We start from the raw sequence: 12669 nt of genomic DNA, 5'->3' as shown, positions 1-12669 counted from the left end.
TAGCGCCTACGGGCTGGTACGGCGTATCTTCCTGGAAGCTGGAGTACCAGGAGTAAATGGCGTGCCTGGCACAGAAGCATCTGCGTTGCGCCGAATCCGGATAGGATTTGCATTATCGACAGGGATCAGTTTCTCATTCCATTCATTGTGCCATATATCCCAGCATGTCATCGCCAGCCCACGAACTCGTCGACACGCTTTCATGCAAGAAATATCGGCCCCAGTTGGTTGCAATCACCGCAGAAATATGACGTCGTCGCTGCACGCTTGTTGTCGGTGCGCAGGGCAGAGCAGACGTTGCATGCTCGCTGGCATCTCTTAGCCTGCTTGCCTTCATCGCGCCATTCATCGACCTGTCGCGCCGCATGCTTCGACTATTGATTAGACCCGACAGAAAGAGCTTCATAGTTGGGCGTAGAGGAAGGAACGGACGCCCTGGAAGTGTTTCCTTCGTACATGTCAGTATCTCGAGGGCACCTCCACTTTTTCGGCTTCATCCTGGCACCTAAATCTGTCAATTCCAGTGGTCCGTCCAGTATGGAGGGACCAGTTGCGACGCGTCTGCTTTGTTACGATACCGCAACGATAGCAGAACTATATGAACCGAATGCAGTCTGTACGACGGAGCACCCTCCCTACCATCAAGGACTGAAGCGGGGTCGTTGTTGAACTACGCGAGATGGTCTGTGCAAAACCTCTACGAACGGCTGGATTTGGGTTGGGATTAGCACCACAACGATGGACCCGATTTGCATATACTGTGAGACATACTGAAGGGTGTCGTGTTAGGTCAGCGAAGTGTTGTGGTCTCAATTTGGTGGATGGACCCATTTATCCGAGCTCACTCTCGCGAGTGTTTACCTGCTATGAGTTCAACGGCAAGGCAAAGCCCCCCCCCCCCCCCCCATCTATGCATTACCCATCTCTTAAAAAAAACACGGGGACGACATTTCTGCCAACCGCCACAAAGCATTACTAGCCGAAATGGTGCCCCGCGACATTGGCAAGCGGCTAAGTCAGTGTATGCGCATTATAGGCGACAGCTACAGTGTCAGCAGACGCCGTGTTTCTCGGATCGGCATCCCGCTGGCTGGGTTTGCTTTGCAGAGGCTCAATCCAACTATGTGGCAGACGCTGTAAGAGCATGAATTGGATCTCGAGCGCAGACGTTAATGATCGAGGTGTGAACACTGACTCAATTTGCTATAATCTGGCACGATTTGCGCTATTTCAGTTTTATTTGATGGTATTTCATGTGCATATTATTTGCTCAAGCGTTTGTTAATGGTGTTTTGTTAGTTAAGTGGATCTTTGATCCGGAAGTTCGTTAGGACACCACGTGGAGTTCAACGTTCAAAATGCTGCACCGGTACTTCAAGCTGCTAGAGCACCTTGATCCCGGAGACGATAGCATTGCTCGGCTTCTTGCTGCATACGTCGTCTGTGCACTCTTCTGAAGGTACTCACGGATAATGAGTCAGTGTCGAAGGCTCGCCTAAGAAGCCATCGCCGACCGTTGGGACGTGTGTGAATGGTTGTGGGGGGGGGGGGGGGGGGGGTCAAGGCTAGGGTCAAAGACCATCTTGCTTTCGACCGTGAAGAAATTTGCAACCGGTCCAAAATGACCGATGATAATGGCAATCGCCTGACGATATGCGAGCGCCAAATCTGCCTCCTGGAACGCGCTGCGACTGCGAGCATGTCGTGCATGACCTCGACGCTGGTCTCACAGATGGAACTGCACTGCTGCGAAGTAGTAAACGAGGCAGCGAAAAGGGAAGGATATAAAATAGTACTATCTTTTATTCAGAGGGGTCATAGCAGGGTTTTTTCTCGGCTCAGGGTGGGATATTAAGAAATTTTGAGATGTGATTTTTATCACCTAGCCCTCACGTCCGTTAACATGCTACTCAAGTATAAAAACAAATCAAAGTACAATTTCATACTTAGAAGAATTTTCTCGGTACCACGTAGGTAAAAAAACGCCACATACAATTTCGAAGTCATTTGGGAGCAAATTTGACCGAGATTTACAACACTGGATACTCTGATTCTGGTAGGTGGTGGAACAGAACAAGCATATTGCTTCTAGCCAGGTACTTAGTTGTAATTGCACATTATGCTTGACAGCACACATGATCTTGTGCTCGATTTGGTTTTCGGGGTGGAATTTTTAAATTTCCCTAAATAAAAAATACGCTGGGGTTGGGATTAAATAAATAGTTTGTTTCCATTTCACACTCCGTAACCCTGCTGGCGGTACACCACCATCTTCTTGGCGCAGCCACCGTACCGCTACATGTACTTGATGTGGTTCGTGATTGTTGGAAGGTCAGCTTCGTCATTTTCATCGACGATCATGTCAGTTCCCAGTGTCAAGTTGTCGAATCTGCTGTCAAGTTGCGACTTCACGTGTTTCAGAGCAATTTTCATCTTGGCTGGCGGCGTGCTTCTGTGTAGCTGATATGACCAGCATTCCAGCAGTTGTCTCAACACCTATATGCGTGGCTGATGGCTTCTGTGAGGTCACTGCCATGGTTGTCGAGGGAAGTGAGCTCCCTAGTTTCGGCAAGCCTAATTGAATAGAGACTTCCACAACCTGGTGGGGCTGAATTAAAACTATCAGCTGTGACGAAATAGTGAGGCGATGGATATGGCGTAGTCACTTGTCTGCGTCGAGAGGTTTTGGCCTGATTCTCAAGTCAGATATAATGTGATATATCGATTGGCAAGATGGATGTCCATCTTCATTAGCGATCTCAGGTGGACGCTCTAGTTTTTTTTCGTTGCTCAGGACGACGTTTGGTTAATTTGGCTACAACTCCGTTTCAAACCCTGTCTGCTTTTTATGTTCTCCTCCAAATGGACTGTTAAGGTTATGAACAATTTTCACCACGATCGCAGTCGTATATGAGTATCCAAGACTGAATCGTGTTCGTCGCAGTGACAACATAGCGCCCTGGTGTTGCCTGTCCTAATCAAAGCTCAATCTAGCCATTTGGGGGGGGGGCGCGCCAGATATTTACCATCCTTCGAGCGACCTATGGGTTACCTCACTCCGTCACACAATTTAAACTTGATCTTGCACGACAGCTTCCAACGCAGGCAGGACTCTCAGGGAGTTCGGAGATACTTTGCTCTTTACTCGAATAAAACGCGTAGGACGATCACCGTCACCTTCTAAATTCCGGTCGAAAAAGCTGACAATTCCTTTGCAAGGCAGCTCGGTGCATGGTTCCACACGCTGCGCTGAAATAGTCCCGATTACAAACAAATCCTCTGTCGGAACCTTGAACCAATCCAGCTTACGCAGGACCAGAAACTCGCCACCATGTTCGTCCTGCATCTTGAGCAAACCAAACGATCTCAAAGCCTCCGGTTTATACATCAGTTTTTTGTTTTCCCAGCTGTAGCCTCCCAGCATTGTCATTTTGTTACGCATCCCAAGGGCATTATCAACACAGCACGGCGCCGACAGAATGCTCCAAGTTCGACCAAACTTCCAGCGAATATAACTTACTGCACGCAATATTCGCACAGACATTACGAACCCTATCAGACCAAGTACAATAGTTCCATGCCCCGCCAAGCTCATAACGTAGTAGGAGACTGCTGCTGCAGCCGATCCGGTGTCCTTCAGATCCGATCGATTGAGTAACGTGAGGAATCGAGGCTGGCAGATCGCGCTTAGCAGTTCTCCTATCAAGGAAGACTCGTAGCTGAACAGCAAGCGCTTGATGAACAGACGGGATCTTTCGCGCATCCATCCCATGTTCTCGACCATCTCAAAAACTAACAGAAGCACTCCCGACAAGTTGTAGCCTAACGAGATGTATTGGATCCAAGCAAACACACCCTCTGTTGCAACCAGCAGAAACAAATCGCTCATGAGTCCTTCAACAAGCAGATATAGCAACAGCATGCGCTGGTAATTCATTGCTCCGTGGGCTGAAAGTCTCAGACTTTCATGCACAAATATCGTAGCAGATTTTCGACGAAGATTCTCCTGCATCCGATCACATCGTCGTCCATACCTCTTGCACGCAATGTAGCTGCGCCTCAGCACCAGCGCTCGGTATATCATCCACACCGTCCCAACGACACTATACCAATACGACCACCTGTAGCCATCGCTCCCAGCGTCCTGTGCCAAGTAAGACCCGTTCATGTCGAAGGTTCCGAGCCCACCAACACGGCCATACAGAACATTGTCCTTACCGCAGTAAGTACCAACAACCTCTTCATAAAACGAGTAAAACCCGATGCTGCCGTGGTAAAAGAACAATTCAGCAGGGTAGCTGTCGTCTGCGCAGCTAGTTGGTGTCGTGTGGAATGCCTCCACCTTCGTGCTCCCAATCCAGTAATTCCCATGCACATTGTACTGCGGCACCACAAAATGACAAATTCGTTTTTCACCATCACCATAGTAGTGCGTCAAGTCGATATTCCACCAAACTTCCGCCATCTGCATGCCTTCAGCAAAGCAAAACTCGGTCAGATTAGCGGTCTCCGGTTGTACGCCCGAGGGCGCCACAAGTCTCTCGTTGATCTTGTGAGGCGTTGCAAACTTCAAAAAGCTTCGGGTCTGCAGAATAAACGGCACCATCCCCACCAGGACCCAAGCTGCCACCAGCATTCGCTGAGCTGTCACGACATTTCGAGCCTCCGTTCGCGGCACTTTGCCGAGAGATCGCACTCGAATGCTGCGCACGTTCATTATCGCACCAATGTCACTACGTGAAACTTCCATCTAGCATAGCTGAAACGGATCACAACATTTTTATATTTGTGATGTGCATCAGATGAAATTCTATGTCAAGAAGTCAGACTAAATCACTTGAACTTTGTAAAGACATCCAAACACCCACATAACGTATCTGACTCAAATATCACTTTAGAATGTCGTTCTTAGAACACGAGTGCAGCGTGTCCCTCGCGGCGGCTTTGGCCTTCCTGGACGAGTCTTTGGAGCCCAGCGGCATATCGGAGGCGTCTACTATCGCTACCACGTCCTCGGTCACCCCGTTGCAGGCCCCAGTTCTGCTCTTAAACGCGATTAACACTGACATCGGTGATACTTCGGCTTTAACAGCGGCAACCTCCACTCCGCAGTGCATACCGTTAGAGAGCACAAGAGCATCAAGTCAAGAGAGCACGCGCGTCTCTGCTGGTGGTGGTGACACGCAGTTCAAACGCTCGAGGAAGAAGAAGAAACTCAATTATGACCCCAACAAGGCTCGGAATGAACGTCGCTTCGAGCTCGCGTGCTTGAGGAAGGAGGTGAAGGACCTGGAGATGACGATGCAACAGTTGAAGAGCATGCAAGATCAGGACAAATGCGCTACAACTGCAAAACAAGTCGTTGCGGTACCCCGGTCAGTGAGCTCGGGCGACAGCATGTCGGAGGTGTGGGAGCAACTTTGTGCCCATCAATTGGAGAGAAGGTTAAGAGTCGAGAGAGAGAATATTCATCTGAAAATGATGTACAAAAGTCAGGTTCAGGTGGCCAAGAGCATCGAGAGACTGTTGCAGAAGAGACTGGCGCTCCAGGACACAACGTACTCGGAGATTAGCAAGCACACAAGCCGGATTGAGGTCCCGCAGGGATACAGTACGGAAGCGGACCAGAGGATCTTTGAAGAGCTCTCGACAGGGGTGCAGGCGTCATATATGGAGGTGGATGCGGTGTTTCACGCTCATGACCCTCAACGGACACATCTGCCGACGCGAGAGCCTGTGCTAAGGGATAGCGTGAACGGCAAGTACATGGAGCTCTTTGACAACAGGATCATGCCGTTTGATTTGCGCTCTACAGGCGACGCGTGGTGGAGACGCTGGCATAACTATAAGGGTCATTGCGCACATGAGAACGGACCCAACAACACGATCGTGGAGAGGTTCGGACTGGAGATGAAAGATGTCAAGACTCGCACTACAGCTACGTTTTACGTGCAGCAGATCTTACGTCGACACGTGGAGAACGGCCGGATCGTGATCGTGTGGCATGCGCATATTAAACCAGTTGAGTTCGAGAAGAAGCGTGCTGACGGTGTTCACTATTTAGAGAAGGGCTACGTGCTCATCACGCCCCACATCACGAATTCAGCAACGGGCAGTGGAGAAAATGCTACGCGTGTGATGACTTGCTACATCATTACGCCTCGCTTAGACGACCGGAAGCTAAGGACTGACGCCAGAACTACAGCACTCACTGATTTTGTGCTCAGCGCTACTTCGGCGAATATCTCGATGAGCAACGAAATGATTGAGAATCTTCTCGTCGATCGAGCATTGCAAAAGCGTGCCAGCGGGTGAAATGTTTGACTCGAGCTAGGCCCAGAGTGGATGTGTGTACAACTAAATATTTGATGGAAGCACATGCCATCTATGTGCTCGGGACTTTTTGGTAGTTTTGCATGATACCAACTTTAAACACTCCTGTCTGAAAGGACCAGCAACGGTCCTCAAGTTCCTTCACGACCAGATTTGTATCGAGTGTTCAGTGCCAGAGTGCGACTGAGCGTCGGTTTCCGGGAGTTATGGCACGTGAAATGGATTTAGACATTCGCGGCCACCACTAGGAGGCACTTTTCATATCTGTAGCAGAGAGGATTACAGCAAAGACGCACCAAAGGGCTCAATGAAGTTGAGCCGAGTTCACAGTGCACACGACCAAATTCCGGACGCAACTCGTGTTGGCGGAGCGCGCTGCCGAATGACTGCACAACGTATCCTAATCGCTGCATGGTTTTGCGTGGGTATGGCGCCGCTACTACTGCAAATTCGAAGCTATCTCAAGTTTATGACACCCCACAAGATCACGGAGACTCTGGTGGAACCAGCTGAAGAAGGAGAAACAAGACAACTAGCCGTGCTGTGCCCCATCGAGGAGCTGTACATTGCTCAAGTACACTGGAACGTCGAAGCTATCCGTTACCACGAAATTGAGCGCGGACGACTCTGCCACTTCATCGTACCTCAGTATAACATTCACGGGAACTACTTGCTGGGGCCTACAAAATCACAGCCATCCCCAACAACGCCAAGCTCCTGCACAAACGAAAGTTTTCCACTGGATTATTACTTTTACCACGGCAGCATCGGCTATTACGCCTTCTATGAGGAAGCCGAAGGTTCCTATTGCGCCCTGGATAAAACAGCGTACGTGAGAGTTCGTGGACTTGGAACGTATGACAGCAACGGAGTGAATCTGATCCATGACCGTGGATATGACGGCTATAGAAAATCGTATTGGTACAGCATTTGTGGAGGCTTCTGGCTCCTATATCGCTCCATTCTGATGAGGAGATGCTACATCTCTTGCCAGCGCTATGGGCGAAGGTGCCATCTCATGGGCGAGCGAATATGCCGAAGGGTAGCCGTTGTTTACGTGCAAGAGAATATGCGCCTGACCGCACACGGTGCAACAAATTACCATCGAATTGTGATGTTGTACTTGCTGATCGAAGGATTGATGAGCGATTTGTTCATGCTGATCGCTCAAGAAGGGATACTCGTCAAAATGCAGTACGTCTCCCTGGGATACAACCTCTCTGGGGTACTTCTGTTGGTGTTTGAAATGATTGAGACCGTGGGATGGTTACGCGAAAAGTGGAGGGTGTTCGTCAAGAGGTTGATCTTCTGCTACGAGTCATCAATGCTAGGAGAGCTTTTGAGTGTGATCGGACTGCAGCATTACATCACGACACTCAACCGATCAAGTCTGAGGCATTCAAAGCAGGCAGCTCTAGCAGTGTCGTATTATGTCTGGAGCTTAGTGGGGCACGGTATCATCGTACTTGGTCTCATTGCGTTCATCGTATCGATCCGAGCATTATGGGCCACCGCTTACGTTCGCTGGAAACATCGTGCATTAGCCGTTTTGCTCGCACCGTGCTCTGTTGACACTACTCTAGCATTGCGCAGCAAGATGTCGATGCTGGGAGGTTATCATTGGGACGACGGGAATCTCTACTATACAGCAGAAATGCTGAAATCATTTGGGCTACTGAAGATGGTGGAGGAAGATGGCACGGAGTGTGTTGTACTGCGCAAGCTGAACTGGTTCGAGGTTCCGACAAACAACTTGTTTGTGGTCGGGATCGTGACTGCTGAAGGTGTGGAACCCTGCGCTGAGCGACCTTGTTCAGGCGTCGTAAGCTTTTTCGTGCATGATCTGGGTGGCGCTTCGGGTCACAATGAAATTCGGCGATCGTTTTTCATCCGCACACAGAACAAGGTATCGGCCGATCCACAAGCACTCAATGTGCTCCCACCGTCTTCGTCATGACTCACTGATTGGTTTGAATAGAACTCCAAACGCCAGTATATAGTCCTGGTTTTGATATCATTGAGAACTCGCGTGGTTCTTCTCCAGCTACGGCTCAGCATTTCTGAGGGATCTAGCATTTGCCTTTAGCAGGAGATGACGATCTTCATGCAGCTATAATTGCACGGATTCAGGAGCCACATCCGTTTCGTCGGGCATCGAAAATGGCAAAGCCGGAGCGAGTGCAGCGCATTGAGCATGGATTTGGTGACCGGATGGCAAGAGCAGAGACCCAAGTTACTAGACTACTGACAGCACACCGCCTGTTGATGGCAGCATGGGCTTTTGTTGGTCTGATACCGTATATCCTCATGATTCGCAGCTACTTGAACTTCGTGACTCCACACAAGATCACTGGGGCCCTCGTGGTTCCACCCGAGGTGCAGGAAGAGACAGCAAATCTGACGGAAGTGTGTCCTATTGAAGGTTTTGTCTTGGGGCAAGTGTGGTGGAATGCCGAGATCACGCACTACTACACTCTCCCGCATGGCCACGTATGTCATTTCGTTGTGCCGCAGTACAACATCCATGGGCATCTTCTCGTTGGAGACACAAATTCGCCGCCATATGAAACGAGTCCTCACGAATGTGCTGAAGACAGCTACCCGGTCGAGATGTACTTGTATCACGGCAGCTTTGGTTTCTTTTCATTCTACGAAGAGCAAACCGGCACGTATTGCATCAAGGATAACACTGCGTATGTCGTTTCGCAAGGTCTTGGCACTTACGACATGAACGGACGTGCCCTCGTTGCAGACAGAGGAAGTAGCGAGTACCGAAAGTCATATTGGTACGGCGCAGTTGGAGGTATCTGGGTTCTGTATCGCGGTCTCGTTTGCGGCGAAGCTATATTTTGTGTAAACGATATGGCAGGCGATGCACGGAGATGGGGGTCAAGCTGCGGCGAAAAGAAGCCGTAGTGTTTGTTCATGAGCAACTTCGTCTGACGGCGCACAACGCGACCAAACTGCACCGAGTTGTGCTGCTGTACCTGTTAGTCGAGGGGCTCATGGGTGATTTGTTTCTCCTGATCGCGAACAATGGTTTCTTGGCTAAAATCCAGTACGTCTCGCTTGGGTATAACTTGTCGGGGCTGCTACTGGTGGCGTTCGAGATCGTCGAGAGTACGAATTGGCTGCCCGAGAAAACTCGAGTGTTTATCAAGCGCCTTTTGTTTTGCTACGAATCATCGCTGCTTGGTGAGATTGTAGGAGCAGCTCTCCAGCAGACATTTCTCTCGAATGTCAACGGAACGAGGTTGCTGAAGAAGTCCAACCACATCAGCGTCGCAGTATCGCACTACATATGGAGTATCGTGGGTCACGGCATCTTCGTGTTCTCTGTGATTGCATTCATCGTGTTTGTGCGTGCACTGTGGGCGATTGTGTACGTGTGGTGGAAGCACCGAACAGTGTCCATTTTCCTAGAGCCATGCTGCGTTGACACGGCTCTTGGAAACCGCAACAAGATGACCATGCTTGGGGGTTACCGTTGTCAAGACAACAAACTGTACTACAAACCAGAAGCGCTCAGATCCTTTGGACTCCTGAAATTGGAGGAGGAAGAAGACGGTTCGGAGTGGCTCGTGCTACGTAAATTACATTGGATATCGGTCCCACGAAATGACTTTTTCATCATTGGAGCCGTGTTTGAAGAGAGTGTGAAGCCATGCAGCGAGCGCCCTGGTATAGGTCTAGTCAGTTTTTTCTATCAGAGGTTGGGGGGCGAAGTCGTAGGTCATAGTAGACGTCTGGTGCGCTCAAAAAGCAAGATTGCTCCCGGTCCAGACCCTTTAAATATTATCCCCGCGTCTTGAGCAGTGTAGACTTGACCCCACGCTTCAAGTGTATTCGCAAGTGAACCATATCCGTTACTGCCATGACGTTACCCGGCATGTTCATTTCTGGATCGGGTGAAGGAGTCGAGCAGGCTTTCGAAGAGGAGTGCTGCCCATGAAGCAGGCACGAGTCTACTGTGGTGATGGGAGATCTCTTCCTCGTGTGACGGCAACAAGACCGAGTAGATTATTGACGGCACAGCATAAATTGCTCTTGGTGTGGATGTTTGCTGGTGTCGCTCCGTTCGTTCTTCAGATGCGAAGCTTCTTGAAATTCGCGACACCACACAAGATAACGCAGAGCCTCATCGTGCCCCCAGGTGCCGAGAAGGAGACAGAGAATCTAGCAGAGCTCTGTCCAGTGGCAGCGTTGGCTTTATCTGGTGTGTGGTGGAACGTCGAGCCAACGCACTACTACCAGGTCGGGACCAAACGCGTCTGCCACTTCGTCGCACCTCAGTACAATACGCATGGAAACTATTTGATTGGGACGTCAAAGGTTAATCCGTACCACACCACGCCAGCAACTTGTGCTGATGAGAGCTACGCGTTCGACCAGTACTTTTATCACGGCAGCCTCGGATATTACTCCTTTTACGAAGAACAGACTGGAACCTACTGTGCCAAGGACAACACCGTGTACATTTATGGCCATGGACTTGGTTCCTTTGACATTAACGGATCTTACGTCGCTGAAGACACCGGCAGCGAAGGCTACCGACATTCATATTATTACGGTCTAGTTGGGTCGGTGTGGGTCACGTATCGAGCGTTGGTGCTACGACGATGCTTTGTTTCCTGCAAACGCTATGGGCGGAGGTGCGCAGAGATGGGCGAGAACCTCACTCGAAAAGAAGCGGTGGTGTTCGTACAAGAAAATTTAAGGTTGGCCGCTCATGGGGCAACGAACTATCACCGGTTTGCGCTGTTGTACTTGCTGATCGAGGGAATCATGACCGACTTGTTTCTTCTGATTGCGAACGAGGGCTTGCTGGCTAAGATCCAGTACGTCTCACTAGGCTACAATGTGTCAGGGTTTCTGCTGCTGGTCTTTGAGATTATAGAGACCACAAAGCTTTTGCGTGAGAGGAATCGGCTTTTTATCAAGCGGCTCTGGTTCAGCTATGAGACTGCGTTTCTGGGCGAGCTCCTGAGTGCAGCGCTGCAAGAGCACTTGCTCTCAGCAATGAATCACTCAGCTATGTACCTGGGATCCAAACGGACAGCTTTGGCTATCTCCTACTACTTCTGGAGCTTGGTAAGCCACACCTTGTTCGTACTTATTATTATTGCTTTCGTACTGTCCGTCCGTACGGTTTGGGCGATAGCGTACGTCTGGTCGAGGTACCACACGTGGGCAATTTTTACTCGCCCATGCAGCGTTGATAGCACAATGAAATTGCGCAACAAGATGACGTTCCTCGGAGGGTATCGCTGGGACAATGAGAAGCTATACTACCGAGTTGACACTTTGAAAGCCTTTGGGCTGTTAAAAGTTGAGGAGAAAGACGGCACCGAGTATCTCGTGCTGCAAAAACAGTATTGGGTGGGAATCTCTAAGAACAATTTGTTTGTGATTGGAATCATCTCGGGACAAAATGTTGAGCAGTGCAAAGAGCGCCTTTGCACAGGTGAGGTGACCTTCTTCGATCGACGGTTAGGCGGTACGCTTGACGGTTCGGGTAGCCGACGACCGTTGTATATTCAAGTTACGAGAGCCTCAGCTGAGCCAACGATAACACATACACCTCAACGATGAATTTGCTAAATGGTAAGTGTGCAGTGTAGTTAACTCTGTATCCACAGCGTTGTGTTTGGCCCAGTTAAGGATACGAAGCGAATGCGTTTCCCCAGGGTCATTTCTGGATTGAGGAGTAACATCATATGATGACGGAGGCAGCAGCAGAGGAAGAGTGATGTCAGCAATGAAGGTGCACTGTGGTGATCCCGAATCACTGCACAACAGGTCAGATTCTGGGCACCTCGTTCTGGTGCTGCAGAAGCTACTGCTGGCGTGGGTCGTTGCGGGTGTGATTCTGTTCATTCTGTCTATCTGAAATCGGTGACTCCTCACGGAATCACCCAAGGCGTCAGGTTTGGAGAAAGAGACTATAACCTAACACGGATTTGTCCTGCCAATCGTATGATCTTGTCTGGCTCGTGGTTCAACATCGAGCCCACATATTTCGTCGCGCACGGTAGAATCTGTCACTTCGTAGTACCTCAGTATAATGTACATCGGAAGCTTTTCATCGGAAGCTTTTCATCGGAAGCTCGAAAGTGGAGCCATACTACCCAATTGCAAAAATGCCATCTTGACGTACTAACAGTATTTTACCATACATGGAGGAGTATCGGATACTACTCGTTTTTATGAAGAACAAGCAAGCAGCATGTTTTGCCCTCAAGATTGTTGGCCGGGGTTCTTCTTATCGCACACCGTGCGGGCCTTAGCCGTGGACTTCGACACCAGCATGTCGGACTAATTTCTACGACTGTTCAG

General features: G+C 49.8%; 2 protein-coding genes across 2 annotated transcripts; both read left to right on the top strand.

Annotated features, from left to right (window-relative positions):
• Nucleotides 1-4899: 4899 nt before the first annotated feature.
• Nucleotides 4900-6315, top strand: KRP23_11569 (uncharacterized protein; the record flags this gene model as incomplete). Its single annotated transcript, XM_067882128.1, has 1 exon — nt 4900-6315. The coding sequence occupies one exon, from the start codon at nt 4900-4902 to the stop codon at nt 6313-6315; it is 1416 nt and encodes a 471-aa protein (XP_067740406.1).
• Nucleotides 6316-8640: 2325 nt separating this feature from the next.
• KRP23_11568 (uncharacterized protein) lies at nt 8641-12223 on the top strand (the record flags this gene model as incomplete). The annotated part of the gene is made up of 4 exons (XM_067882127.1): nt 8641-9119; nt 9203-10014; nt 10994-11171; nt 12133-12223. 4 exons carry the CDS (start codon nt 8641-8643, stop codon nt 12221-12223), a joined length of 1560 nt encoding a protein of 519 aa, XP_067740405.1.
• Nucleotides 12224-12669: the final 446 nt, after the last annotated feature.

This window comes from Phytophthora ramorum (genome assembly GCF_020800215.1).
Source record: "Phytophthora ramorum isolate Pr-102 chromosome Unknown Phyram_PR-102_s0012, whole genome shotgun sequence".
In the NCBI taxonomy this organism is placed as follows: domain Eukaryota; phylum Oomycota; class Peronosporomycetes; order Peronosporales; family Peronosporaceae; genus Phytophthora; species Phytophthora ramorum.
The sequence above is the reverse complement of the archived record's forward strand: the minus strand, read 5'-3'. Positions and strand labels throughout refer to the sequence as shown.